At 39.3% G+C, this 24821-nt stretch overlaps 1 protein-coding gene across 1 annotated transcript; it reads left to right on the top strand.

The window, feature by feature from the left end:
• Nucleotides 1-3104: 3104 nt before the first annotated feature.
• Nucleotides 3105-24574, top strand: TMED7 (transmembrane p24 trafficking protein 7). The gene is made up of 3 exons (XM_068535751.1): nucleotides 3105-3684; nucleotides 8527-8772; nucleotides 18413-24574. Exons 1-3 carry the CDS (start codon nucleotides 3490-3492, stop codon nucleotides 18647-18649), a joined length of 678 nt encoding a protein of 225 aa, XP_068391852.1. The 5' UTR covers nucleotides 3105-3489; the 3' UTR covers nucleotides 18650-24574.
• The last annotated feature ends 247 nt before the right edge of the window (nucleotides 24575-24821 follow it).

The following is a 24821-nucleotide window of genomic DNA, read 5'->3' as shown; positions in this document are numbered from 1 at the left end:
AATAATTTATCTAAAATAACAGTAATATATACACAATGGAATATTAGCCATAAAAAGAATGAAATTGTGCCATTTGCAACAATATGGATGGACCCAGAGGGTAGTCATCCAAATGAAATAAGTCAGAGAAGCACGAGTACTATATGATCTCACTTATATGTGGAATCTAAAAACAAAACAAAGGAACAAACAAAACAGAAACAGACATAGATACAAAGTACAAACTGGTGGTTGCCAGAGGGGAGGTAGGTGGTTGTTGGATGAAATAGGTGAAGGGGATTAAGAGACACAAACTTCCAGTTATAAAATAAATGAGTCATTGGGATGTAATATACAGCATAGGGAGTATAGTCAATAATACTGTAACAATTTTGTATGGTGACAAATGGTTACTGGATGTGTGGTGATCATTTTGCAATGTACTTGATTGTCAGAGCATTATGTTGCACACCTGAAACTGACATAATTTGTACGGCAAGTATACTTCAATTAAAAATAAGCAAATAAAATAACAGTAATAAACCCATTACGTGTTATATTCATTTCCTGAGACTGCCATAACAAACTGTCACTAATGTGGTGTTTTAAAACAACAGAAAAGTATTCTCTCACAGTTGAGGAGGCCGGAAGTCTGAAATTAAAGTATTGCCAGGGCAGTTCCTTCTGGAGGGCTCTGAGGGAGAATCTGTTCCATGCCTTTCTCCTATCTGCTGGTGGCTGTGGGCAATCCTTGGCATTCCTTGGCTTGTAGATGCATCACTCCAATCTTTTTGTCTTCACTTGGCATTCTCCCTGTGTGTCTGTGTTTGTGTGTCTCCGTTCTCCCTCTCCTTTCTCTTATAAGGACACCAGTCACTGGATTTAGGGTCCACTCTAAATCCAAGATGATTGCATCTTGAGATGCTTAACTTAATTATATTTCAAAAACCCTATTTCCAAGTAAGATCGAATTCACAGGGTCTGGAAGTTAGGATTTGGACATATGTTTTTTGGGGGTACACAATTTCACCTACTACATATGTTAACATAGATAACACATTTTAACATGAAAAAGAGAAATATTGCCCAAATGAAAATTTAGTGATAAGGGTCACATTGCTTTACATTTGTGTGAATCTCTTTAATATCTAGATTCGTACAAGAAGCTGGGTGCTCATCTGCTTTTACATTCGGTATGTTGTATGTTGTTTTGGTTGAGATATATGATGGAAATCCAACCTCCCATAGATAATCTCAGATCCTCTGAAGGGGTTTCAAAGGCTCCCAGAAGTCTTTGCAGCACACTTTGAGAACCACTGCTGTAAAGTACATACTTTAAAGTATATGCAAAGTGGAATTTCTAGGCCATATATGTATCTTCCACTTTATTAGATAATGCCACATTGTTTTCCAAAGCCGTTGGGCCAATTTACATTTCCACCAGCGATGTATGAGGGATCTTGTTGTCCTATTTGCTCGCCGACAGCTGGTATTGTTGTATTTTTAAAAATTTGTCTATCTGCCTCTCTGGTGGTGTGTACTGTATCGCATTATGGTCTTAATCTTATTCATTCATTCATTCTTTGTTTGTATTGCCACTTGATGCATGAAGAAATGGAGATTTAAAAGTGCAATGTTTCTTGCCAAGAGTTAGAAAATAGAACCCAAGCTTTCTACTTTGAAATTCAGTCTTCTTTCCACTCACAGACACACCAAAAAACTACTTCTTTTTCTGGCCTAGCGTTACCGAAAGTGGGGTTCAGCTGCTCGCCGCTCGAAAGCCAATAATCGAGAGGCAAGATTGGTTGGAAAGGAAAGTTTGCTTTATTTCAGAGGCCGGCAACCTCCGAAGGCCAACTCTCCACTGACAATCAATCAGTGGGCAAGACCTTTTAAAGGGGAGTTTCAGGTGTGTACAGGTGGAGGGAGGGGGTTACATGCAGAAACAGCACAGTCACCTCTGACAGTTGTCCTGCAATTAGTCATGCAGTGGTCTGACCAGCGTCACCTCGATTGTTTTAAGTACAGTTAGTCTTCAGTTCCAGGGTCAGTTTGTTCCCATTTCTTTGAGGCCGGTTCTCGGAATTGTGGTAGCTTATGTCATGGCTACAGTCTGGTCATCATGTAGTTAATTTCTTCCACCTGGTGGGGATTTCATTCTCTACAAGACAGCTGCTCAAAGGATATGGCTCAGAATATTATCTATAGCCCTTGAGAAGGAACTAAATGTCCTTGACATTGTTTAATGACTATTGCTGTTTTGTCTTGCTTGACGGTTTTCTTTTGCTTCTGCAGTGTTTCACTTCTTGATTAAATTTATTCTTTGACTCAAGTTTTTCTACAGACAAAAGGCAGGCTGAGGACATGGCACCGTTGGGGCGGTTAGGGCATGGGGTTGTCTGTCCTGGGAAGGCCCCATAGGGTCCTGCTCTGTTTCACTTGGTCTCAGGAAGGTGCAATCTCCCCCAAATCTAATCTCCTGGGGGCTCCTTTCCCCCTGAAGAGGCTTTGCGCACCTGAAGCCATTAAAGGTCCTTCATCGCCCCCCTCATCGCCCCCCTCATCAAACACCTCCACCTCCCCACCCGGCCTTCCCACCACCCTCTGACTTCCCTGCCTGGATCCTACGTACATGCTTACTGTATGATGCTTCCTGTATTATGACAACCACTCTTCTAGGGCTTTTTTCAAATAGTGAAGCCTTGTAGTAACCCTCTGGGCTAGGTACTATTATTTTTCTCATTTTTCAGATTCAAAGATTGAAGCAGAGAGGTTAAGCAGCTGGTCTAAGGTCACACAGCCAGTAACCAGCAGAGCAGGGATTAGAACTCCTATAGTCTGGTGGTCACAGAATTCGCGCTCCTAGCAAAGCTGCTTCCCCCCAAACTTATTATTTACAAGAAAACTCTCTGCAAATTGCAAAGCGCTCTACCACCGGTGATTAGCCCTCTAGGGCAATATGGGCTCTTCCTCACTCCCTCTAAGTACCCCTGCGTTCAGCTCTCGCAGAAACACTCACGGACTGGCAGCTCCTACCACAGGCCACACCCCTTCTCCTGGCCCCGCCCCGCCACGTTCACCATACTGGCCACGCCTCTCGGCCCAGGCGCTGTCGGCGGCCTAGCTGACGCCTTGCGAGCTTCCACGTACACACTCCAACGTCTCTCCCCGCGGCCGGGGGAGAGCACATCCGGGTCGCTGGAGCAGGTGCCTCAGGCCCCGCCTCTTTCCCCCGTCTCTTGTCCCCGTTTCCGGCTACCTCAAGTCTTTTCCGCTTGTTTTCTGCCGTCTTTATCTCCGCTCCCCAGCTCGTTCTGGCGTCTAGGCCCTGGTCCCTACCCCGTGAGCAGCGACTCGCTGCGCATCTCGAATCTCTCAGGGCTCGGAGCAACTCTGCGGTGCGTCTTCGCGGTGCCGTTTGGGGTGAGGCCTGCCGCGCGCCGTGAGTCCGTGCAGACCTGACCCCGCGTCCCCCCGCAGCTCGGTTGAGGCCGCCGCCGCCGCTTCGGGATGCCCCGGCTGGGGTCCGCGCAGCGCTGGGCTGCCGCCGCGGGCCGTTGGGGCTGTAGGCTGCTCGCGTTGCTGCTGTTGTTGGTGCCGGGGCCCTGCGGCGCCTCTGAGATCACGTTCGAGCTGCCCGACAATGCCAAGCAGTGTTTCTACGAGGACATCACGCAGGGCACCAAGTGCACTCTCGAGTTCCAGGTACTACGGGCTCAGGCGGTCGCGGGCCCCAGCTCGCGGTTCCAGGGTCGAGGCTGTTTTCTCATTCTTTGGCTGATTCAGGAATCACATCTAGGTAGCTGATGCAGGCCATTTGGCTTTCCTGTCCGAAACCTTGCGCATTAGACATTTAAGACCAGATGTTAAGATATATAAATTCCAGAAGTGCTTCCTGTGGCTGTGATTTTTCCGTCTTTTCTCTAATGTCCTTCATTTTGAACTTTTTTCTTTAAGAGTTTCCTTTAAAAAAAAAAAAAGTATTCCTGTTCCATAGTGCCTAACGTCAGTCCGCCACTCTCTAATCCGCACCTCCACTTTAATCAGATTTCAAGTGCTGCCGGTATCTAACTCCATTGCTTTTCAGTTTTTCCATCGATATTAGGATTATTGGTTAATGTGGTCCCTGTCGTTGCAAGAGCTCTATTCCAGACCAGATGACCATCTGCCAAAGGATTTGTAGAAGGAATTGCTGTGATAAATGAGAGGCCCCTTTTCATTTGGGGGATTATATAAAAGTGCCTATTTAACAGAACGTAGTTTCTTAAATTGGTTAGAACAGTCTTTACTGTTTCTTTTTTTGTTGGTAGACTTAACATGTTTGAACAGCTATTGAGTACTAGGTGCTGGTGATAGAGAAGTGAACATATAGGGTCGCTGCCATCATTCTTGATTCCCTACCTATCCTACGGTTCTTAATTAGTACCTGTTCATTCATCACAATTGTGCTTTAAGAGTAGAGAATAGGTGATATACGGTCTGGTCATTGGAATCTGTGAAGGCTTCCTTTAGGAAGTGATTTGATGCTGAACTGGAAAAGATGAGTTGTAAATGCTTTGGTGAGGGGGAAGAGGGAATGGCCTTGGCAAGGTCACTGTGGTAACAGTGACTGGGAATTTGAAGAACACAGAGAGGTCCACTATAGCTGGGAATAAGGAGCCAGAAGAAGGGAGGTCAGCAGGGGCCAGACCATGTAGTGCCCAGCTGGCCGGGTAAAGGATTTTAGTTTTTTTTAAGAGTATGAGAAGCCATCATAGGGTTGTAAGCAGTGCAGTGACAAGTTCTAAGTATTCTTGGTAGCTGTACGGATATTAACTTGTGCAGGTAGAGAAGGTATTATGGAGTGTTGCCAAGTAGATGTAGAAGACTGATTAGGAGGCTATTGTAGTGGTCCAGGCTGAGACTAGGGTGGTAGCACTGGGGAAGGAGAAAAGTGAAAGGATGAGAAATACTTTTTAGGTAAAAGCAGCAGAACTTGGTGATGATTTGGCTACAGCGAGTGAGGGAGGGAGGCCAAGGATGACTCTTAGGCTTGCTTAACTTCATGGGTTAGGACCAGGGGACAGAAAAGATGATAGCAAGAATTGTAATATAAAGTGTCAGTGAAAATTTTATTTGTTTGAATTTAACAAACATTTCTTGACTTCTACGTGCAGATGCTGTGCTTGTTGGTGAGAGTACTACTCTACTACTCTTGCGGGCTAAAAAATTAGCGTTTATTATGTGGCAGACAATATAGCAAGCATTTCAGGTGTATTACTTAATTCTCAGGACAACTCGATATGAGATGGGTTTATTAGAGAGTTTTTATTATTTTTTTACTGATGGAGAAACTGAGTCTTCGGTAAGTTGAGACCCAAGGTTACAAAATGTAACAGCGGAATCAGTATGCAGTTCCAGGTTAAGTTTTTTTTCTTTTTAACATCTTTATTGGAGTATAATTGCTTTACAATGGTGTGTTACTTTCTGCTTTATAACAAAGTGAATCACCTATACGTATACATATATCCCCATATCTCTTCCCTCTTGTGTCTCCCTCCCTCCCAGGTTAAGCTCTTAACCACTTTATTTTACTACCTCCCAAAGACAAATAAGGCTGAACTTGACCTCAGGGACCTTACATAGACACATAGTCATGTAATGTTAAATGCAATAATGAAAGTACACACTAGGTATAGTGCTGGCTGAAGACGAAGGATCATCAGGGGAAATTTAGCTGAGGGTCTGATGTATGAGCTGAGTCTAGAGGGATAAATAGAAGTTACTCTACAGGGTGGCAGAGGGGGGAGGGACTTCCTCAGCAGATATGTTATGTTTGTGAGACTTAATTCCAGCAAGCCTGAAAATTAACCTGAGTCGGCACTGAAAATACTGAATCATAGAGTTGCTTTGTAACTGTGGGTCTGAGGGCTTTAGGGGGGAGGTTTGTGCCAGTTTGTCAGCATTGTTCATTGATGACAGTGAGATTGATGATTTGTACCTGGTCTCAGTGAGACCCCCGGAGAGTCTGCTACTGAGAATAGTTACACGGCAGAAATATGCTTATGTGAAAAGCAAAATATAAAAAAACCCAGTCAAGACTCTACTTTGGGCTCACTGATTCCAAGGTGTTCCTTGCACACTTGGGTGGTTCCTGATCTGAGAGGGTGTATTTCTGGCCACATCCCTCACAGAGAGAGAACAAAGGAGCCCATACCTGATCTCTTCTGTCCTCTTGCTGTGAGACAGCTTTTGGCTGTGATGTTTTATATTGTATTCTCTCCCTCTCATAAACTGTAGATTTATAAGCATAGTCATTTTGGGTCCTGTGATTCTTCTTCAGCAAACAAACCCCGTGTAATTTGTCACTATTAGTGCAGATGTAGAGCAGAGACTTGTTCAGAAAATTTCTGGCATTCTGGTATTTTTGGAACATAGAGTGAGAAAGGGTGTAAAAGGTGCTGAGACTTCCTTGAGGGGGTACAGGGGTGTGGTATGCTGTTGTTAACAGGTTTGGATTTTTCTGTAGGCCACAGGAATTATCAGAAGGTTTTGAGACATGTGGGGAGGGAGGCGTTGCTGTCATCTAGCAGTTAGAGACTGGAGATGCTGGTAAATATGCGACAGTGCGCAGGGCAACACAGCCCCCTGAGAGGAAGACTTACCCAGCCCCAGACCATCTAATACCTGAGGTTAAGAGACCCTGCATTAGAGGCAGGAGAGATTGGATTATGGGAAGACCTTTTAGGAAGTTGAGCCACTAGTTCCATCTGGATTGTGGATTGGGAATGGAAGAGATGGGGTGAATCTGAGAGAGGCAATAGTATCGAGAGGTTTCTGTGACTAACTGGACAGGTAGACACATAATTTGAGATGATCCCCAGTTTCTTTCTTACGTGACCAGATAGGTTGTAAGGGCTATTTTTATCTGAAGTAAGATTATTTGTTTTAAAGTTTGATAGAAGAAAAGTGGCATGATGATCAGTTCTGGTTCTGTATTTTTGTTTGTATGTATGTTTTGATTATTCAAAGTACTATGGTTAAGTATGAATAATTGGGTATATAAAGTGAAGTCATTATTTCACCTAGAAGAAAGGTTGTCGACTTTTGGTGGGGAGGGGTAAATGCCCAATTGATAAGACACTGTTTTTATGTCAAACGTTATATCTGTATGTTAATATTTGCGTATTTTACGGTTTCCTAAGTGCCTAGTTATATTTCATTTAATTATCAAAATGATCTTTTAACATAGTTCAGTTATTTATCATGTATCTCTTTAGTGACAAAAGGTCATATAAATAATCAATCTTCTCTGAAGTCCAAAGTTTGATCTCTGTGTTCCACAAATGTAGAATGTCAATATTATGCTAACCCAGAGGGTTCAAGCTTGAAAATATATCTCATGGTGGTTGGAAACCCCCAAACCCAGTGTCTCTTCCTCATTACCTCAGGTGGATACAGGCACCCTATGTTTCTTCTCCTGTCTCCTCTCCCTCTTTTTCCCAGTCAGTGTTTTCTCATATAAGGAGTTTTTTCTCCTCTTTAATCCTTTTCCTTCTTCCTCTCTTATGCTTGCCAAGTAACCTCAGGAAAAATGTCTCCCTCTTCTCATTTGTATAACTCAAATGGCTCCAATTGTAACTGATTAAGCATAAGCCTTTGAAAATAGCTCCAAAATCCTCTTCAGAAGCTTTTCACCTACCCCTGGCTTCCTTTCATATGCTTTCCCTTAAACACAGACTGTGCAGATGAACAAAACATTTATTTGCTTTCGTGTTGTTCTGTTTCGGTTTTGCTTTAATCACAGGGGTTAAAACAATGTAGTTTAATCATTTATGTTTCTCTTGGAAACAAGTTTGTAAATAATGATATACTCTTGGAACAGGCCACAAGTCTGTTCTGTTCAAAATGTAATTCAAAACAAAGTATGTATCAAATTCCATATAACTGACCTATAAAAGAACTTAAACATAGTCTGTTTGTAATTTGGCAGTAAAATGAGTTTAAGTTCTATAAAAGAAGTATGCATGGGGTGTTAGGCTAAGGACTGACCTACTTAAGTGCTTCACTGTACTATCTGAGAGTGCTTGGATGATGCTAATAGGAAACTAGATGAAAAAATTTTGGGAAGGAAAATATTACATGGCAGTAAGCTTAAGGGTCAAGAATATGAATCTGGCATTCAACCTCTTACTAGGTGAAAAATCTTGGGTAAGTTACTTATTTTAACTCAGTTTCTCAGTTTGTCAAATTGAGGGAAAAATACTGTCTTGTAGGGTTGTTGGGAGAATTAAGTGATGTAAGAGGCCTATAGTAACTAGAACAGTTGTCTCGCTTGTTGGTTAGTTCCCTCTCTCCTGTCATGAGGAAATTTGTTCAGTTTCTGTAAAACTTTAGTTGAACTGAAATCTGCCTCCCAAGTTCCATCCACTGGTAGAAATCAAGAAATGTAAAATTGCCTGTGATGGTAAAAAAACCTTATAGCCATTTTAACAGGAAACCTGGTTGATTTCTCAAACTTGTTAGTTGCAGTGATCTCTTCATTTTTTGTTTTTTTCTCTTTTGTAGGTGATTACTGGTGGTCACTATGATGTAGATTGTCGATTAGAAGATCCTGATGGTAATGTGTTATACAAAGAGATGAAGAAACAGTATGATAGTTTTACCTTCACAGCCTCCAAAAATGGGACATACAAATTTTGCTTCAGCAATGAATTTTCTACTTTCACACATAAAACCGTGTATTTTGATTTTCAAGTTGGAGAAGACCCACCTTTGTTTCCTAGTGAGAACCGAGTCAGTGCTCTTACCCAGGTAATAAAAAGTCAGTAACACAACATGGATATGTTTAAAGGGAAAAAAAGCATAATTTAATATCCATTAACTCATTGATGGAACACAGATTTTGTGACTTTAACGCAACCTTTAAGAACTATCTTAACTCTTCCAGTAGATTAGGCATTTCACAGAGAACTTCAGACTTTTTTAGTGAAGACCAGTGTTAAAGGATTTTATGAAAAGAAAATAGACATTAAAATAGGGGGATCACTTAGGTAGAAACATCAATGGCAAAGGAAGCTTAAAAGTCTAAACAGTACTCCAGCATTATGAAGCATTTTCTGTAATTCATGGAGGAATGTTGCTACCATAACTTAGCAGGTTGGTATAACTGGAAGCAAAAATGATGCCTTAATATATATATACTTTTATACCAGTATTTAGTGTTACTCAAACTGCTGTTACAGTAACTTTTGCTGTAACTGAAGGTAAAGTAGTAAAGATTAATAGTCATCTAACAAAAATAGTTAAGGTAGCTAAATTGAGTTTTATTTTGAAGAATAGCTTAATGAGGGAAAGATAGCAAAAGAAATTTAGAGTCAGTGAACAAATACTGCTCAGGTGATGAGAAGGACTGTTTTATTTCTAGTTCAGATACATTTTGAGCTTAGAGTATGTCTAAAAGATAGTTCGGTATTCAAAGGAATTATTTATCACCTTCTTGTTAAAACCTTAAATTGGATTTCATTGTTTCCAGGTTCCAGGTAGTCTCTTCGCCAAAATCATGTAGTGATAGAGGCAGTTTTTAAGAATGTGTAAGAGCCTTAATTCATAAACCTATTGTAAGCATTAATAAGATGTGTTCAAATGTTCTTATTTTTAGAAATGTTCTCTTTATTTTCGCATCATGTGTGAACAGCACTTTGTAAAAAGATTTTTCTTTGGGGCCATTGTTTATAACTTAACCTTAATAAATTTTAATTTGTAAAGTAAGACAGTTTGCTTTAAAAACCTAAGCAGGGACTTCCCTGGTGGTCCAGTGGGTAAGACTTCATGCTCCCAATGCAGAGGGCCCGGGTTCAATCCCTGGTCAGGGAACTAGATCCCGCATGCATGCCACAACTAAGAGTTTGCATGCTGCAACTGAGGAGCCCTCATGCCGCAACTTAGAAGCCCGCACGCCATATCACAGCTAAGAAGTCCGCATGCCACAACTAAAAAAGATCCCACATGTCGCAACGAGGATCACACGTGCCACAACTGAGACCTGGTGCAGCCAAGATAGATAGATAGATAGATAAAAACCTACGTAGATAGATGCTTTTAGGACCGCTTAATCTCCTTTATTTGTATCACATTTTATTCTTTTTTTTTTAATTGTTGTGTTAATTTGTGCTGTACAACGAAGTGAATCAGCTGTATGTGTGTGTAAATATATGTATATATATCCCCTCCTCTTGGACCTCCCTCCCATACCCCTCATCCCTTCTAGGTCATCACAGAGCACCAAGCTGAGCTCCCTGTGCTATACCACAGGTTCCCACTAGCTATCTGTTTTACACATGGTAGTGTATTTATGTCGAACCTAATCTCCCAGTTCATCCCCCCCAACCCCCCCCAGCTGTGTCCACATGTCTGTTCTCTACGTCTGCATCTCTATTCCTGCCCTAGAAATAGGTTCATCTGTACCATTTTTCTAGATTCCACATACATGCGTGGAATATATCGATTAATATACGATATTTATTTTTCTCTTTCTGACTGACTCACTCTGTATGACAGACTCCAGGGCCATCCATATCTACAGATGGTCCAATTTCGTTCCTTTTTATGGCCGAGTAATATTCCATTATATATATGTACCACATCTTCTTTATCCATTTATCAGTCAGTGGACATTTAGGTTGTTTCCATGACCTGGCTATTGTAAATAGTGCTGCAGTGAACATTGGAGTACATGTGTGTCTTTTTGAGTTATGGTTTTCCCAGGGTATATGCCCAGTAGTGGGGTTGCTGGGTCATATGGTAGTTCTATTTTTAGCTTTTTAAGGAACCTCCATACTGTTCTCCATAGTGGCTGTATCAGTTTACATTCCCACCAGCAGTATAAGAGGGTTCCCTTTTCTCCACACCCTCTCCAGCATTTATCGTCTGTAGATTTTCTGATGATGCCCATGCTGACCAGTGTGAGGCGATACCTCATTGTAGTTTTGATTTGCATTTCTCTAATGGTTAGTGATGTTGAGCATCCTTTCATGTGTTTGTTGACCATCTGTATATCTTCTTTGGAGAAATGTCTGTTTAGGTCTTCTGCTCATTTTTGGATTGGGTTGTTTGTTTTTTGATATTGAGCTGCATGAGCTGCTTGTAAATTTTGGAGATTAATCCTTTGTCAGTTGCTTCGTTGGCAAATATTTTCTCCCATTCTGAGGGTTGTGTTTTCATCTTGTTTATGGTTTCCTTTACTGTGCAAAAGCTTTTAAGTTTCATTAGGTCCCTTTTGTTTATTTTTGGTTTAATTTCCATTTCTCTAGATGATGGGTCAAAAAGGATGTTGCTGTGATTTATGTCATAGAGTGTTCTGCTATGTTTTCCTCTAAGAGTTTTATAGTGTCTGGCCTTACGTTTAGGTTTTTAATCCATTTTGAGTTTATTTTTGTGTTTGGTGTTAGGAAGTGTTCTAATTTCATTCTTTTACATGTAGCTGTCCAGTTTTCCCAGCACCGCTTATTGAACAGGCTGTCTTTTCTCCATTGTATATCCTTGCCTCCTTTATCAAAGATAGGGTAACCATATGTGCATGGGTTTATATCTGGGCTTTCTATCCTGTTCCGTTGATCTATATTTCTGTTTTTGTGCCACTAGCATACTGTCTTGATTACTGTAGCTTTATAGTGTAGTCTGAAGTCAGGGAACCTGATTCCTCCAGCTCCATTTTTCTTTATCAAGATTGCTTTGGCTATCCGGGGTCTTTTGTGTTTCCATACAAATGGTGAAATTTTTTGTTCTAGTTCTATGAAAAATGCCATTGGTAGTTTGATAGGGATTGCATTGAATCTGTAGATTGCTTTAGGTAATATAGTCATTTTCACAGTATCGATTCTTCCAGTCCAAGAACATGGTATATCTCTCCACCTGTTTTTATCGCCTTTAATTTCTTTCATCAGTGTCTTATAGTTTTCTGCATACAGGTCTTTTGTCTCCCTAGGTAGGTTTATTCCTAGGTATTTTATTTTTGTTGCAGTGGTAAATGGGAGTGTTTCCTTAATTTCTCTTTCAGATTTTTCGTCATTAGTGTATAGGAATGCAAGAGATTTCTGTGCGTTAATTTTGTATCTTGCTACTTTACCAAATTCATTGATTAGCTCTAGTAGTTTTCTGGTAGCATCTTTAGGATTCTCTATGTATAGTGTCATGTCATCTGCAAACAGTGACAGTTTCACTTCTTCTTTTCTGATTTGGATTCCTTTAATTTCTTTTTCTTCTTTGATTGCTGTGGCTAAAACTTCCGAAACTATGTTGAATAATAGTGGTGAGATTGGGCAACCTTTTCTTGTTCCTGATCTTAGAGGAAATGGTTTCAGTTTTTTACCGTTGAGAACGATGTTGGCTGTGGGTTTCTCATATATGGCCTTTATTATGTTGAGGTAGGTTCCCTCTATGCCCACTTTCTGGAGAGTTTGTATCATAAATGGGTGTTGAATTTTGTCAAAAACTTTTTGTGCATCTATTGAGATGATCATATGGTTTTTATTCTTCAGTTTGTTAATATGGTGTATCACATTGATTGATTTGCGTATACTGAAGAATCCTTGTGTTTCTGGGATAAATCCCACTTGATCATTTTGTATGATCCTTTTAATGTGCTGTTGGATTCTGTTTGCTACTATTTTGTTGAGGATTTTTGCATCTATGTTCGTCAGTGATATTGGTCTGTAGTTTTCTTTTTCTGTGACATCTTTGTCTGGTTTTGGTATCAGGGTGATGGTGGCCTCATAGAATGAGTTTGGGAGTGTTCCTCCCTCTGCTATATTTTGGAAGAGTTTTAGAAGGATAGGTGTTAGCTCTTCTCTAAATGTTTGATAGAATTCACCTGTGAAGCCATCTGGTCCTGGGCTTTTGTTTGTTGGAAGATTTTTAATCACAGTTTCAATTTCAGTGCTTGTGATTGGTCTGTTCATATTTTCTGTTTCTTCCTGGTTCAGTCTTGGAAGGTTGTATTTTTCTAAGAATTTGTCCATTTCTTCCAGGTTGTCCATTTTATTGGCATATACTTGCTTGTAGTAGTCTCTCATGATCCTTTGTGTTTCTGCAGAGTCAGTTGTTACTTCTTTTTTCATTTCTCATTCTGTTGATTTGAGCCTTCTCCCTTTTTTTCTTGATGAGTCTGGCTAATGGTTTATCAATTTTGTTTATCTTCTCAAAGAACCAGCTTTTACTTTTATTGATCTTTGCTATTTCCTTCATTTCTTTTTCATTTATTTCTGATCTGATCTGATCTTTATGATCTTTATGATTTCTTTCCTTCTGCTAACTCTGGGGGTTTTCTGTTCTTCTTTCTCTAACTGCTTTAGGTGTAAGGTTAGGTTGTTTATTGGAGATGTTTCTTGTTTCTTGAGGTAGGCTTGTATAGCTATAAACTTCCCTCTTAGAACTGCTTTTGCTGTATCCCATAGGTTTTGGGTCATCGTGTTTTCATTGTCATTTGTTTCTAGGTATTTTTTGATTTCCCCTTTGATTTCTTCAGTGATCTCTTGGTTATTTAGTAGTGTATTGTTTAGCCTCCATGTGTTTGTACTTTTTACAGTTTTTGTCCTGTAATTGATATGTAGTGTCATAGCATGTGGTCGGAAAAGATACTTGATACGATTTCAGTTTTCTTAAATTTACCAAGCCCTGATTTGTCACCCAAAATATGATCTATCCTGGAGAATGTTCCATGAGCACTTAGAAGAAAGTATATTCTGTCGTTTTTGGATGGAATGTCCTATAAATGTCAGTTATGTCCATCTGGTCTAATGTTTCATTTAAAGCTGTGTTTCCTTATTTTCATTTTGGATGATCTGTCCATTGGTGAAAATGGGGTGTAAAGTCCCCTACTATTATTGTAGTAGTTACAGTAATTTGTAGTTACTGTCGATTTGTAGTTACTGTCAATTTCCCCTTTTATGGTTGTTAGCATTTGCCTTATGTATTGAGGTGCTCCTGTGTTGGGTGCATAAATATTTACAGTTGTTATATCTTCTTGGATTGATCCCTTGATTGTTACGTAGTGTCCATTTTTGTCTCTTGTAATAGTCTTTATTTTAAAGTCTATTTTGTCTGATATGAGAATTGCTAGTCCAACTTTCTTTTGATTTCCATTTGCATGGAATATCTTTTTCCATCCCCTCACTTTCAGTCTGTATGTGTTCCTAGGTCTGAAGTGAGTCTCTTGTAGACAGCATATATATGGGTTTTGTTTTTGTGTCCATTCAGCCAGTCTGTGTCTTTTGGTTGGGGCATTTAATCCATTTATATTTAAGGTAATTATCGATACGTATGTTCCTATCGTCATTTTCTTGATTGTTTTGGGTTTGTTTTTGTAGGTCTTTTCCTTCTGTTGTGTTTCCTGCCTAGAGAAGTTCCTTTAGCATTTGTTGTAAAGCTGGTTTGGTGGTGCTGAATTCTCTTAGCTTTTGCTTGTCTGTAAAGGTTTTAATTTCTCTGTCAAATCTGAATGAGATCCTTGCTGGGTAGAGTAATCTTGGTTGTAGGTTTTTCCTTTTCATCACTTTAAATATGTCCTGCCACTCCCTTCTGGCTTGCAGAGTTTGTGCTGAAAGATCAGCTGTTAACCTTATGGGGATTCCCTTGTATGTTATTTGTTGCTTTTCCCTTGCTGCTTTTAATAATTTTTCTTTGTATTTAATTTTCGTTAGTTGGATTAATATATGTTTTGGCGTGTTTCTCCTTGTATTTACCCTGTATGGGACTCTCTGCGCTTCCTGGACTTGTTTGACTATTTCCTTTCCAATGTTAGGAAAGTTTTCGACTATAATCCCTTCAAATATTTTCTCAGACCCTTTCTTTTTCTCTTCTTCTTCTGGGACCCCTATAATTCCAATGTTGGTGCGTTTAATGTTATCCCAGAGGTCTCTGAGACTGTCCTCAATTCTTTTCATTCTTTTTTCTTTATTCTGCTCTGCGGCAGTTAACTTCCACTACTTTATCTTCCAGGTCACTTATCCGTCCTTCTGCCTCAGTTATTCTGCTATTGATTCCTTCTAGAATATTTTTAATTTCATTTATTGTGTTCCTCATCATTGTTTGCTTGCTGTTCAGTTCTTCTAGGTCCTCATTAAACGTTTCTTATATTTTCTCCATTCTATTGCCAAGATTTTGGATCATCTTTACTATCATTACTCTGAATTCTTTTTCAGGTAGGCTGCCTATTTCCTCTTCATTTGTTTGGTCTGGTGGGTTTTTACCTTGCTCCTTCATCTGCTGCATATTTCTCTGTCTTCTCATTTTGTTTAACTTACTGTGTTTGGGGTCTCCTTTTCGCAGGCTGCAGGTCCGTAGTTCCCGTTATTTTTGGTGTCTGCCCACAGCGGGTGAGGTTGGTTCAGTGGCTTTTGTAGACTTCCTGGTGGAGGGGAGTGGTGCGTGTGCTCTGGTGGGTGGGGCTGGATCTTTTGGTGGGCAGGGCTGTGTCCAGTGGTATGTTTTGGCGTGTCTGTGAACTTAGTATGACTTTAGGCAGCTTCTCTGCTAATGGGTGGTGTTGTGTTCCTGTCTTGCTAGTTGTTTGGCATGGGGTGTCCAGCACTGGAGCTTGCTGGCCGTTGGGTGGACCTGGGTCTTAGTGTTGAGGCGGACATCTCTGGGAGAGCTCTCGCCGATTGGTATTACGTGGGGCTAGGAGGTCTCTGGTGGTCCAGTGTCCTGGACTCGGCTCTCCCACCTCGGAGGCTCAGGCCTGACACCCGGCCAGAGCACCAAGACCCTGGCAGCCACACAGCTCGGAAGAAAAGGAAGAGGGAAAAACCTAACAGATAGAACCTCAAACCAAATGGTAAAAGCAAACCTAAATAGACGAAGTCACACAAAGAAGCATACACATACACCCTCAGAAAAAGAGAAAAAAAGGTATAAAAATAAAATTAAATTTAAAAAATTAATAAAAATAAATAAAAGGAAGAGAGCAACCAAACCTATAAACAGATCCAGCAGTGATAACAAGCACTAAAGCTAATATAAAGATAAAACCAAAAACAAATCAGACACAGAAAGCAAACCCCAAGTCTACAGTTGCTCCCAAGGTCCACCGCCTCAATTTTGAGAGCATTCATTGTCTATTCAGATATTCCACAGATGCAGGGTACATCAAGTTGATTGTGGTGATTTAATACGCTGCTCCTGAGGCTGCACAGAGAAATTTCCCTTTCTCTTCTTTGTTCGAACAGCTCCTGGGGTTTAGCTTTGGTTTTGGCCCCGCCTCTGTGTGTAGGTTGCCCTCGGTGTCTGTTCCCGCCCAGACAGGACGGGGTTAAAGCAGCAGCTGATTAGGGCTGTCTTGCTCATTCAGGCTGGGGAGAGGGAGGGGTATGGTAGTCATAATTGGTTTGCAGGACAAGCCCGGCAGAGGCCAGCGTGACGTTACACCAGCCTGAGGCGCGCCATGTGTTCTCCCGGGGAAGTTGTCCCTGGATCACGGGACCCTGGCAGTGGCAGGCTGCACAGCCTCCCAAGAGGGGTGGTGTGGATAGTGACCTTTGCTTGCACACAGACTTCTTGGTGGCTGCAGCAGCACCCTTAGCGTCTCATGCCCATCTCTGGGGTCCAAGCTGATAGCTGTGGCTCACACCCGTCTCTGAAGCTCGTTTAGGCGGCGCTCTGAATCCCATCTCCTTGTACACCCCGCAACAATGGTCTCTTGCCTCTCTGGCAGCTCCAGACTTTTCCTGGACTCCCTCCCAGCTAGCTGTGGCGCACTAGCCCCCTTCAGGCTGTGTTCACGCAGCCAACCCCAGTCCTCTCCCTGGGGTCTGACCTCCGAAGCCTGAGTCTCAGCTCCCAGCCCCCACCCGCCCTGGCGGGTGAGCAGACAAGCCTCTCAGGCTGGTGAGTGCTGGCCGGCACTGATCCTCTGTGTGGGAATCTCTCCGCTTTGCCCTCTGCACCCCTGTTGCTGCGCTCTCCTCCGTGGCTCCGAAGCTTCCCCCCATGCTGTCCCCACCAGTGAAGGGGCTTCCTAGTGTGTGGAAACTTTTCCTCCTTCACAGCTCCCTCCCAGAGGTATAGGCCCCATCCCTATTCTTTTGTCTCTGTTTTTTCTTTTTTCTTTTGCCCTACCCAGGTACGTGGGGAGTTTCTTGTCTTTTGGGAAGTCTGAGGTCTTCTGCAGGCATTCAGTAGGTGTTCTGTAGGAGTTGTTCCACATGTAGATGTATTTTTGAGGTATTTGTGGGGAGGAAGGTGATCTCCGCGTCTTACTCCTCTGCCATCTTGTAGGTCTCCTCATTCCAAGATCTTTTTGTTCCTTACCTCACCAGGATAGTGGGCACCGATGTCAACATACTTAACATCTAATTCCACTGTTAAAGCAGCAAAGAAAACACTGTTTCTTGTGTGGAGTCCACAGCACAGGACAGAAGAGCTGCTGCAGGCCCGGTGCGGGTGGCAGTGAGGGGCGCCAGTCTTCGTCTCTCGTACTTTTTAAAGGAACTTTTAATGAAATATTTTTATAACTATTCCTTTCATACTTACTTTGGTAGAACTTTATTAAGTGTTTAAATTATTTTCTAATGTCTATTATTAAAATTACAACAAACAAATATTGAAAAAAATACCTAATACATGGTTTGTGATGTAAAATAAGTATAATATAATAAAGCATATATTTCATCACCAGGATTAAGTTTTTAGCAGTAGAAAAACATTAAACTCGTATACAACAAAAAAAATTACACTCTTAACCTACCGCAAAGCAGTTAGTGTAATTTAGAAAAAGGTATGGTGTCATCAGATGAAGGCCTACAAACTCATTACACAGTGAAAATGAAACTTATGTCCTGTTGAGCACATATATATTGGTTTTGTTGACTGGAATGAGGAAGAAGACTTATTTAGCAAAATGGTAAACGTGGAAAAAAAAATTACTTCTCTGACCTATCACTTTTCAGTTTCAACTGCTTTTAAGATAGTTGAAATAACTTTGACTAACAATCTACTTTTATGCCATATTTCATTTGTTTTTGTATATATTTGGACTTTGATTCATATTCTTACAATTGGTCAAATTTACTGACCTGCCATTCCCTTCCTAATTCTTCCTCTTTAAGAAACCTGGCCTTGAAATTCGGTAGCTACCAACCTTAACTGCTTAGTATTTCTCCTACTGTTAGCTTCATGTTCCGTCTCCCACCTTAACAGATGCCACAGTTGGGATGTTCCAGTTTGGGGCAAGCAGCTGCTTCATGGGATCTCTAGCCTTACCAGTCATCCTAGTGAGAATGTGTGGAAGCGTTGCTTTGCCAGGACCATTCACACGAATGAGTGAATGAATGAGTGCCAGTTTAGTAGAATGTTAGTCAGGTGAGGAATTGAGATCAAATTAAAAGAAAAGATGAATATGCTAGATGGATTGTACAGAAAGTATTAAAACATACTAACTGAAAATCTTTCTCTTTAGATGGAATCTGCCTGTGTTTCAATTCACGAAGCTCTGAAATCTGTCATTGACTATCAGACTCATTTCCGTTTGAGAGAGGCTCAAGGCCGAAGCCGAGCTGAGGATCTAAATACAAGAGTGGCCTATTGGTCAGTAGGAGAAGCCCTCATTCTTCTGGTGGTGAGCATAGGGCAGGTATTTCTTCTGAAAAGCTTTTTCTCGGATAAAAGAACCACGACAACTCGTGTTGGATCGTAACTACGTTTTGAGAATTGATCCACCATTGCCGCTGTAATATTGCTGTCCTCTAATTAATTTTAGGTACCGAAGAACTTAATATTGGCAACATTTTTAGAATCTTACTCATACGCTTGTTGTGGAGGGATGTACGATGCATATCCCCAAGCTGTGGAAAGGACACCTTTTTTTATTTGTAAAGGTAGAAAAACTTTGGGACTATTTTGGGCTATTCATAAATATTCAACACAATGATCTACTCTTTTCTTGGTTGTTTCTGTCTGCTCTTCGCACACTAAAGTATTTCGATTTGGTATTTTGGTTCCTTTTAGCCATTTAAAAATACTTTTCTTGTAAGTAGTGGAGATTTTTAAAACCTTCAATTTAATGTCTACATGGGTTGTGGAGGAAGAAAATTACCTTTCAGTTGTTTATAGGAAATAAAGTTTTGTTTTTAAGAAAACCAAATGTGATTAGCTGTAGCCCAAGCCCTATTCTGCACTGTTTAATTTTATGAGGAAAAAAATCTACCATAGAAATGTTAGTTAGTTAATATTGATATAATTTTAAATTGATACATCATGGTTTAATTTATTTCTCAGTAGCTTGGAAAATGTCATTTTTATTGTTTGGGTTTATTCTATGATCTATAACCAGATATGTTATTTTTTTTCATAAAGACATTTTTACCACACAGGAAATAGTATGTTTCAATAACATAATAGAGTTTACACAGGCCTTAAATGTCAGACTGTTGTTAACAGGTAGAATAATTACAGAATAATTTAAGACACTACAATGGGGGGCAAATGAAATGAGAAGACTTTCAGTGAGTTATCTGCACATATTACATTTTCAGTGCTTTTACAAAGAAAGAAGGTGATCTGTTTCATTTTAAACATTTGAATTGGCTAGTTCTTACTCATATGTGGCTTTAATGTCTGAGTCACTCCCAGCTTAAATTGAGAGTAGTAATATAGTATTATAAAAGTGCCATACATTTTATCCTAGTGGGTGTGATGCACTGAGAAGTTAGTTACTTTGGTTTTTTTCTTTCTTTCTTTTTTTTTTTTGTTTTTTTGTCTTGCACATGTAATTTGTACAATCTCTGGTTAGCAGCCCTAAGATGATTTAAAAATTTAGAATGCCGTGTGTGTGTGTTTCTTATTTGATAATCTTCATTGATTGTACTGCATTTAACGAGTATTAGTGCATTTTCTGTAGACTATAGGGTTTAGACTGTGTTTGTGTTTTATAACTTGCATAGATTGAGCTGATTGAAATAAGAGTCCAAGTATTCTAGAATAGAATACAAGATGATGCAAAATTGTATGTGTTTAAAGCTTTTATGCTGTTAAAAAAAAAAAAAATTGCAACTGCTTTTTGCCATGCTTCTATCCCCCACCTAAAAGTGATGAGTGCTGAACGTGACTGTCATATTGTTAGGACTTTGATACGTGGTACCACAGAATACTGATTGGATAGCAATTCTAGTCACTTACCACTACTGACTAGAAGTTAACTCTTAATTCTAAGCTGTCTTAAGATGCATACACACTGCTGCATGTAAGAGCAAAATGAATTCAGGTTGTCCTGCTTGCTGATTTCAAGTGCTACAGTGTAGCAAGGGATGAACATGTTTTCAGACTTTTAATTCTAAAATTTTTGAAGACCAAATAGCTACTCCTTCAGCAATATTTACCAGTGGATTAAGAACTGAAGTTTAAGATTCTGCAGATTTATCTATTGGGGTTCTTGTATTGGAGTTGTCCTGTAGCTTTTTAAGTGTCCCTCTAGATTTGCAAATTTTAAACACTAATGTTAAAGTGATAAACATGGGAGTATGTTAAATGTCCTTTTCTGGTTGCCTGTGTGCTCTGTTGTATTCAGATAGTTTCACCATAATTCAGCAGAGCTGGGTATCATCAGTGTGCCGAGTTTGGTATAGATAATGCAGTTATTTAATCTGTGCCTATCAAAACTTCATGATATTTAAAGACTATTACCACAGATAAACTTGCGGTGAAACTATTGAGATATATTAAAATTTTTTAAATCACCAGTGTTACCTGTTGTAGAAAATAGTACTGACTTAGTCTAGTCTGTTTGTAACTGGTTAAAGTTTGATGGCTTGCCTATACTCAACTAGATATGTATATAAAAATTAGAAAATACATATCTACCTAGACATGAATATTAAGTAAGAACATTTTTCTTCCTTCCCCTATATAATTTGTAGCTCATCTTTTTTCTTTAATCCTTTCATAACTTGTTGCAACAGTTTGAATTTCCCAAATATTTACGTTTGGACTTACGGCTCAGAATACATATTTAAACATCATTAGCTGTATATATTTTTAAAGTGGAATAAATAATGGAAAGGGACTTGATATACAAGTTTATACTAAAATTCCAACTGTGTGAAGATACATTTTAAGATATTACTTTGCTAATACTCTAAATATTCATTTTTTATTAAAGAAACAAATGGTTTGGGGTTCACAGCTTTCATCCTGGCTTGATGATAATCATCTTTGAACACACAGTGGACTGAAAAGCAGTTTTATTCTTTGAAAGATTTCATTTAAATCTCTGTACTATCCATTTTTGCTTCAGTTTGTAAATGTATAACATTTATGGTTAAATAGGACAAAGCAGACCCTATGACTACTGTTTTCAAGAATTAAACAAATTGATATATAAATTATTCAAAGGGAGTTTTCATTTACTTTTGAAAAGAAAAATTTCTCTAAATTAAAAATGTTGGTTCTGCAGGATTGCACCAATCAATTCTTGTAGAATAAAAAAATCTTTCAACAAACTGACTTCACTTATTTCTGTCAAGATTTAAACCTTTTTGAAGCTCCTTATCAACTTGCAGCTTGGAGTACAGTTTTGTAGCAAGAAAGTGATAATTTATTTGATATTTCATTGGAACATCTCAGGGACTGACCAAGAAAGAAAGTTAAAGAAGAGAAATACAACCTGTAAACACCTCACTTTTAACCTTACTTTTCCTTTTCTTACTGAAAGTTTCGGTGAAAGGAAGTTAAGCCTTCAATTCCCTTAAAAGCTCTTAGTTTTTAGGTAAATTAACCTTTGGTTGTATAATGCCAAGTTTTCTCAACTTTGTTCCCCCTTTATAATGTTATGGGGGACGTTCTGGTTCCTAGGCACAAGTACAAAAGTAGCAGAGAAATAACAATAATATATTGGGCTGGCCAAAAAGTTCGTTTGGTTTTAAGTAAAAAGACACTTTTCATTTTCACCAGGAACTAAATTGAACAACGTATTCATTAACCAAACGAAATTTTTGGCCAACCCAATGGGTTAACATTTATTGAATGCTTTGCTTGTGCCAGCTGCTGTGATAAGTCTTTTGCTTGTATTGACACGTTTCATCTTTGCAATAATCCTATGAAGTAAGGATATTATTCCCATTTTACAGATGAGGAAAGGGAGGCCTAGAGAGGTTAAGAAACCTGCCTATATCACAGTTAGTAATTAGCAAAATCTGGAATATGAACCATGGCAGTCTGGCTCCAGACCCCTCTTTCTCAACCACTATGCAGTAATTACCTACAAACACCACTTAAGGATAGATCTCCAAAGACTTAGCAATCTTGATTTCAGTATACCTCAGTAGCAGTTCAGGGGCTTCCCTGGTGGCACAGTGGTTAAGAATCCGCCTCCCACATGCCACAGAGCAGCTAAGCCCGTGAGCCACAACTACTGAGCTCAGGCGCCTAGAGCGCGTGCTCCGCAACAAGACACCGCAGTGAGAAGCCCGGACACTGCAATGAAGACCTATCACAGCCAAATATAAATAAATAAATAAATTTTTTAAGTTAAAAAAATAGCAGTTCAGTGCTTTGGCTTTGGAGTCATAGTCAAGTTCAGATCATGGTCGTGCAAATGAGTTTGTTAACTTGGCATTTCTGTTTCTTCATTTATTACTAAGGTAATATCTACTATAATGAGTTGTTCATAAAACACTTAGGGTCAGTGCCTGTCATATACAAGCCCTTAATAAATAATAGCTATATTTTTGTCATTGGTCCAATTTAATCACTTGATCTTTCTTTAGTTCTTAAAGTTCTTACTGTAGCCTCAACTCATATGGGCTCTTAAATAGTATGTAACAAATAGGAAAGTCTATCATGTGCATAATAGTCTGCTAGAAGTTTCAAAAATGAGTAAGATAATCTGACCTCCAGGAACATAATTGTCGGGGGAGACAGGATAGCTATGTAAGAAACTAATGCTAAGCAAGTCATGAAGCAGAATGGACTTGAAGGTTCTAAGACCTTTATAGGATGCTAGAGGAGGAAGAAAACATATAGATCAAAAGACTTGTTCCCCAAGGAATTTCACTTTGTCCTCTCCAGGTGTGGGGAGTGGTGCATAGTTGTCTAGCTAGGCCAGCAATTGAGTGAATTAATCCCTAATCCAGGGGTGTGGACTCCTCGGTACAGATCAAAAAACATTTTCTTTAACTTTGTTACTAGTATAGGTGATGTTTGATCTCCTGAATAACTTCTCCATCTCAGTTGTTTCCAAATTCTGGAGGAAAATATAGGGACGTTATCCCTAAACCACCAAATGTGCTATTTTTGTCTGCATTTCTCCATTTTATCCATAAGATAGCATCATTAGAATGATTACATTCCTTGCTGAAATCAACATATATTAGGCCTGGCATAATCTGTTTTTAGTGCTGGTAATTACTAGTGACTGCTACTACCTTACAAAGAGAAGACAACGCAAGAATTTGAGAAATAATGGTTCGAAGAGTAAAATCTGCCAATAATCCACCATCTGCTTTGATGTATTTCCGTTTTTCCATAGATAAATGTATATATTTTTAAAGAATTGGTATTGTTTATAACAAATTTTTAAACTTTTAAAAATTGTGAAATTTGTGATAATACAGAAGAGGGTATTAAACATGTACAATTTAAAGAGAAATAAAATTATAAAGCACATACTCATAATAACCAATGCTCAGGTTAAGAAATGCAATATTGTCAGCACCATAAAAGGCTCTATGTATCCTTTCCTGATCACATCCCTGAATTTCTTCCCTAGAGATAACCAATGTTCTGCTTGTAATGAAAATAATTTTTCTTTTTCTTTTTACCAGTTATGTATACTAGTTCTTCTCAAACTACTTTAAAAAAAATTTCCAAGTAATCACAAACTCATAATTTTGTAAATACAAAATCATGTGCTTGAATGTTTTGGTAATATCAAATTGCTCTCAGCCTTTCCAAATGCTTACTTTCTATGCATGCTTACTCTCACTTTATGTGCTTCTCTCTTCATCAGCCACTGACAGTTCAGTATGGTCATTGGACCATACTTTGAATAGTACTGATGTTTACGTTCCTGAAAGATGTCTAAAAAAATCAAGCAAAAGTAAACCTGAATAAATAAAGTTTAATGGAATATTCTATTTAATGAATTAGGTAGTACACATATTCTTTTGTGACTTTGTTTTGCTGTCATCCGTGTTGATGCATATGGCTGTAGTTTTCATTACTGCATAGTAGTCCATCATATAAATATTCCGAAGTTATGTGTCTTTTCTACTATGATGGCATTTGGATTGTTCCAGGTTTTTTGCTGTTATAAACGAAGCCACTATGAACATTTTTGTATATTATGTCCTGTTGCACATATGTCTCATCCCTTGAGAGTACATCTAGGACTGGAATTGTTTGCTGATAGAGTACGTATATCTTCATCTTTACCAGGTGATATCTAACTTTTCTAAAGCAATTGTATCAATCAGTGCTTTCACCAGTAACAATGGAAAGTTCCAAATTCGTGTTGTCAGACTTTAAAACTTCAGAAAATCTCCTGGGTTTGCAATGTCGTAAAAGCAACACTTAAGAATTTGAGAAATAATGGTTCACAGAATAAAATCCACCCGTAATTCCATTATGCATTTTGATGTGTTTCAGTTATTTTTGTAGATATATGTGTATATTTTTAAAGAAAATGCTATTATACCTCATTGCTGCTTACTTTGCTTTTCTATGAGGTTATTTTTTTCCTCACAGGTTTATCTACCACTTGGATTTCCTCTTTTGTGAAGTCCTTGTTCACATTTTTTGCCCATTTAAAAAATAATTGGATGCTTTGGTTAAAAGGGTTCCTTTATATATTCAGTGGGTTAATCCTTTGGTTA

This window comes from Eschrichtius robustus, chromosome 2, assembly GCF_028021215.1.
Source record: "Eschrichtius robustus isolate mEscRob2 chromosome 2, mEscRob2.pri, whole genome shotgun sequence".
Taxonomy (NCBI): Eukaryota; Metazoa; Chordata; class Mammalia; order Artiodactyla; family Eschrichtiidae; genus Eschrichtius; species Eschrichtius robustus.
Note: the sequence above shows the minus strand (reverse complement) of the source record. Positions and strands in the feature narration are given on the sequence as shown.

Excerpts from the sequence above, each read along its gene's own strand:
- TMED7 (XM_068535751.1), top strand. The coding sequence starts at position 3,490 with ATGCCCCGGCTGGGGTCCGCGCAGCGCTGGGCTGCCGCCGCGGGCCGT. Across the intron at positions 3,685-8,526 it reads AGTGCACTCTCGAGTTCCAG|GTGATTACTGGTGGTCACTA; the intron begins GTACTACGGGCT and ends TCTCTTTTGTAG. Across the intron at positions 8,773-18,412 it reads GAGTCAGTGCTCTTACCCAG|ATGGAATCTGCCTGTGTTTC; the intron begins GTAATAAAAAGT and ends CTTTCTCTTTAG.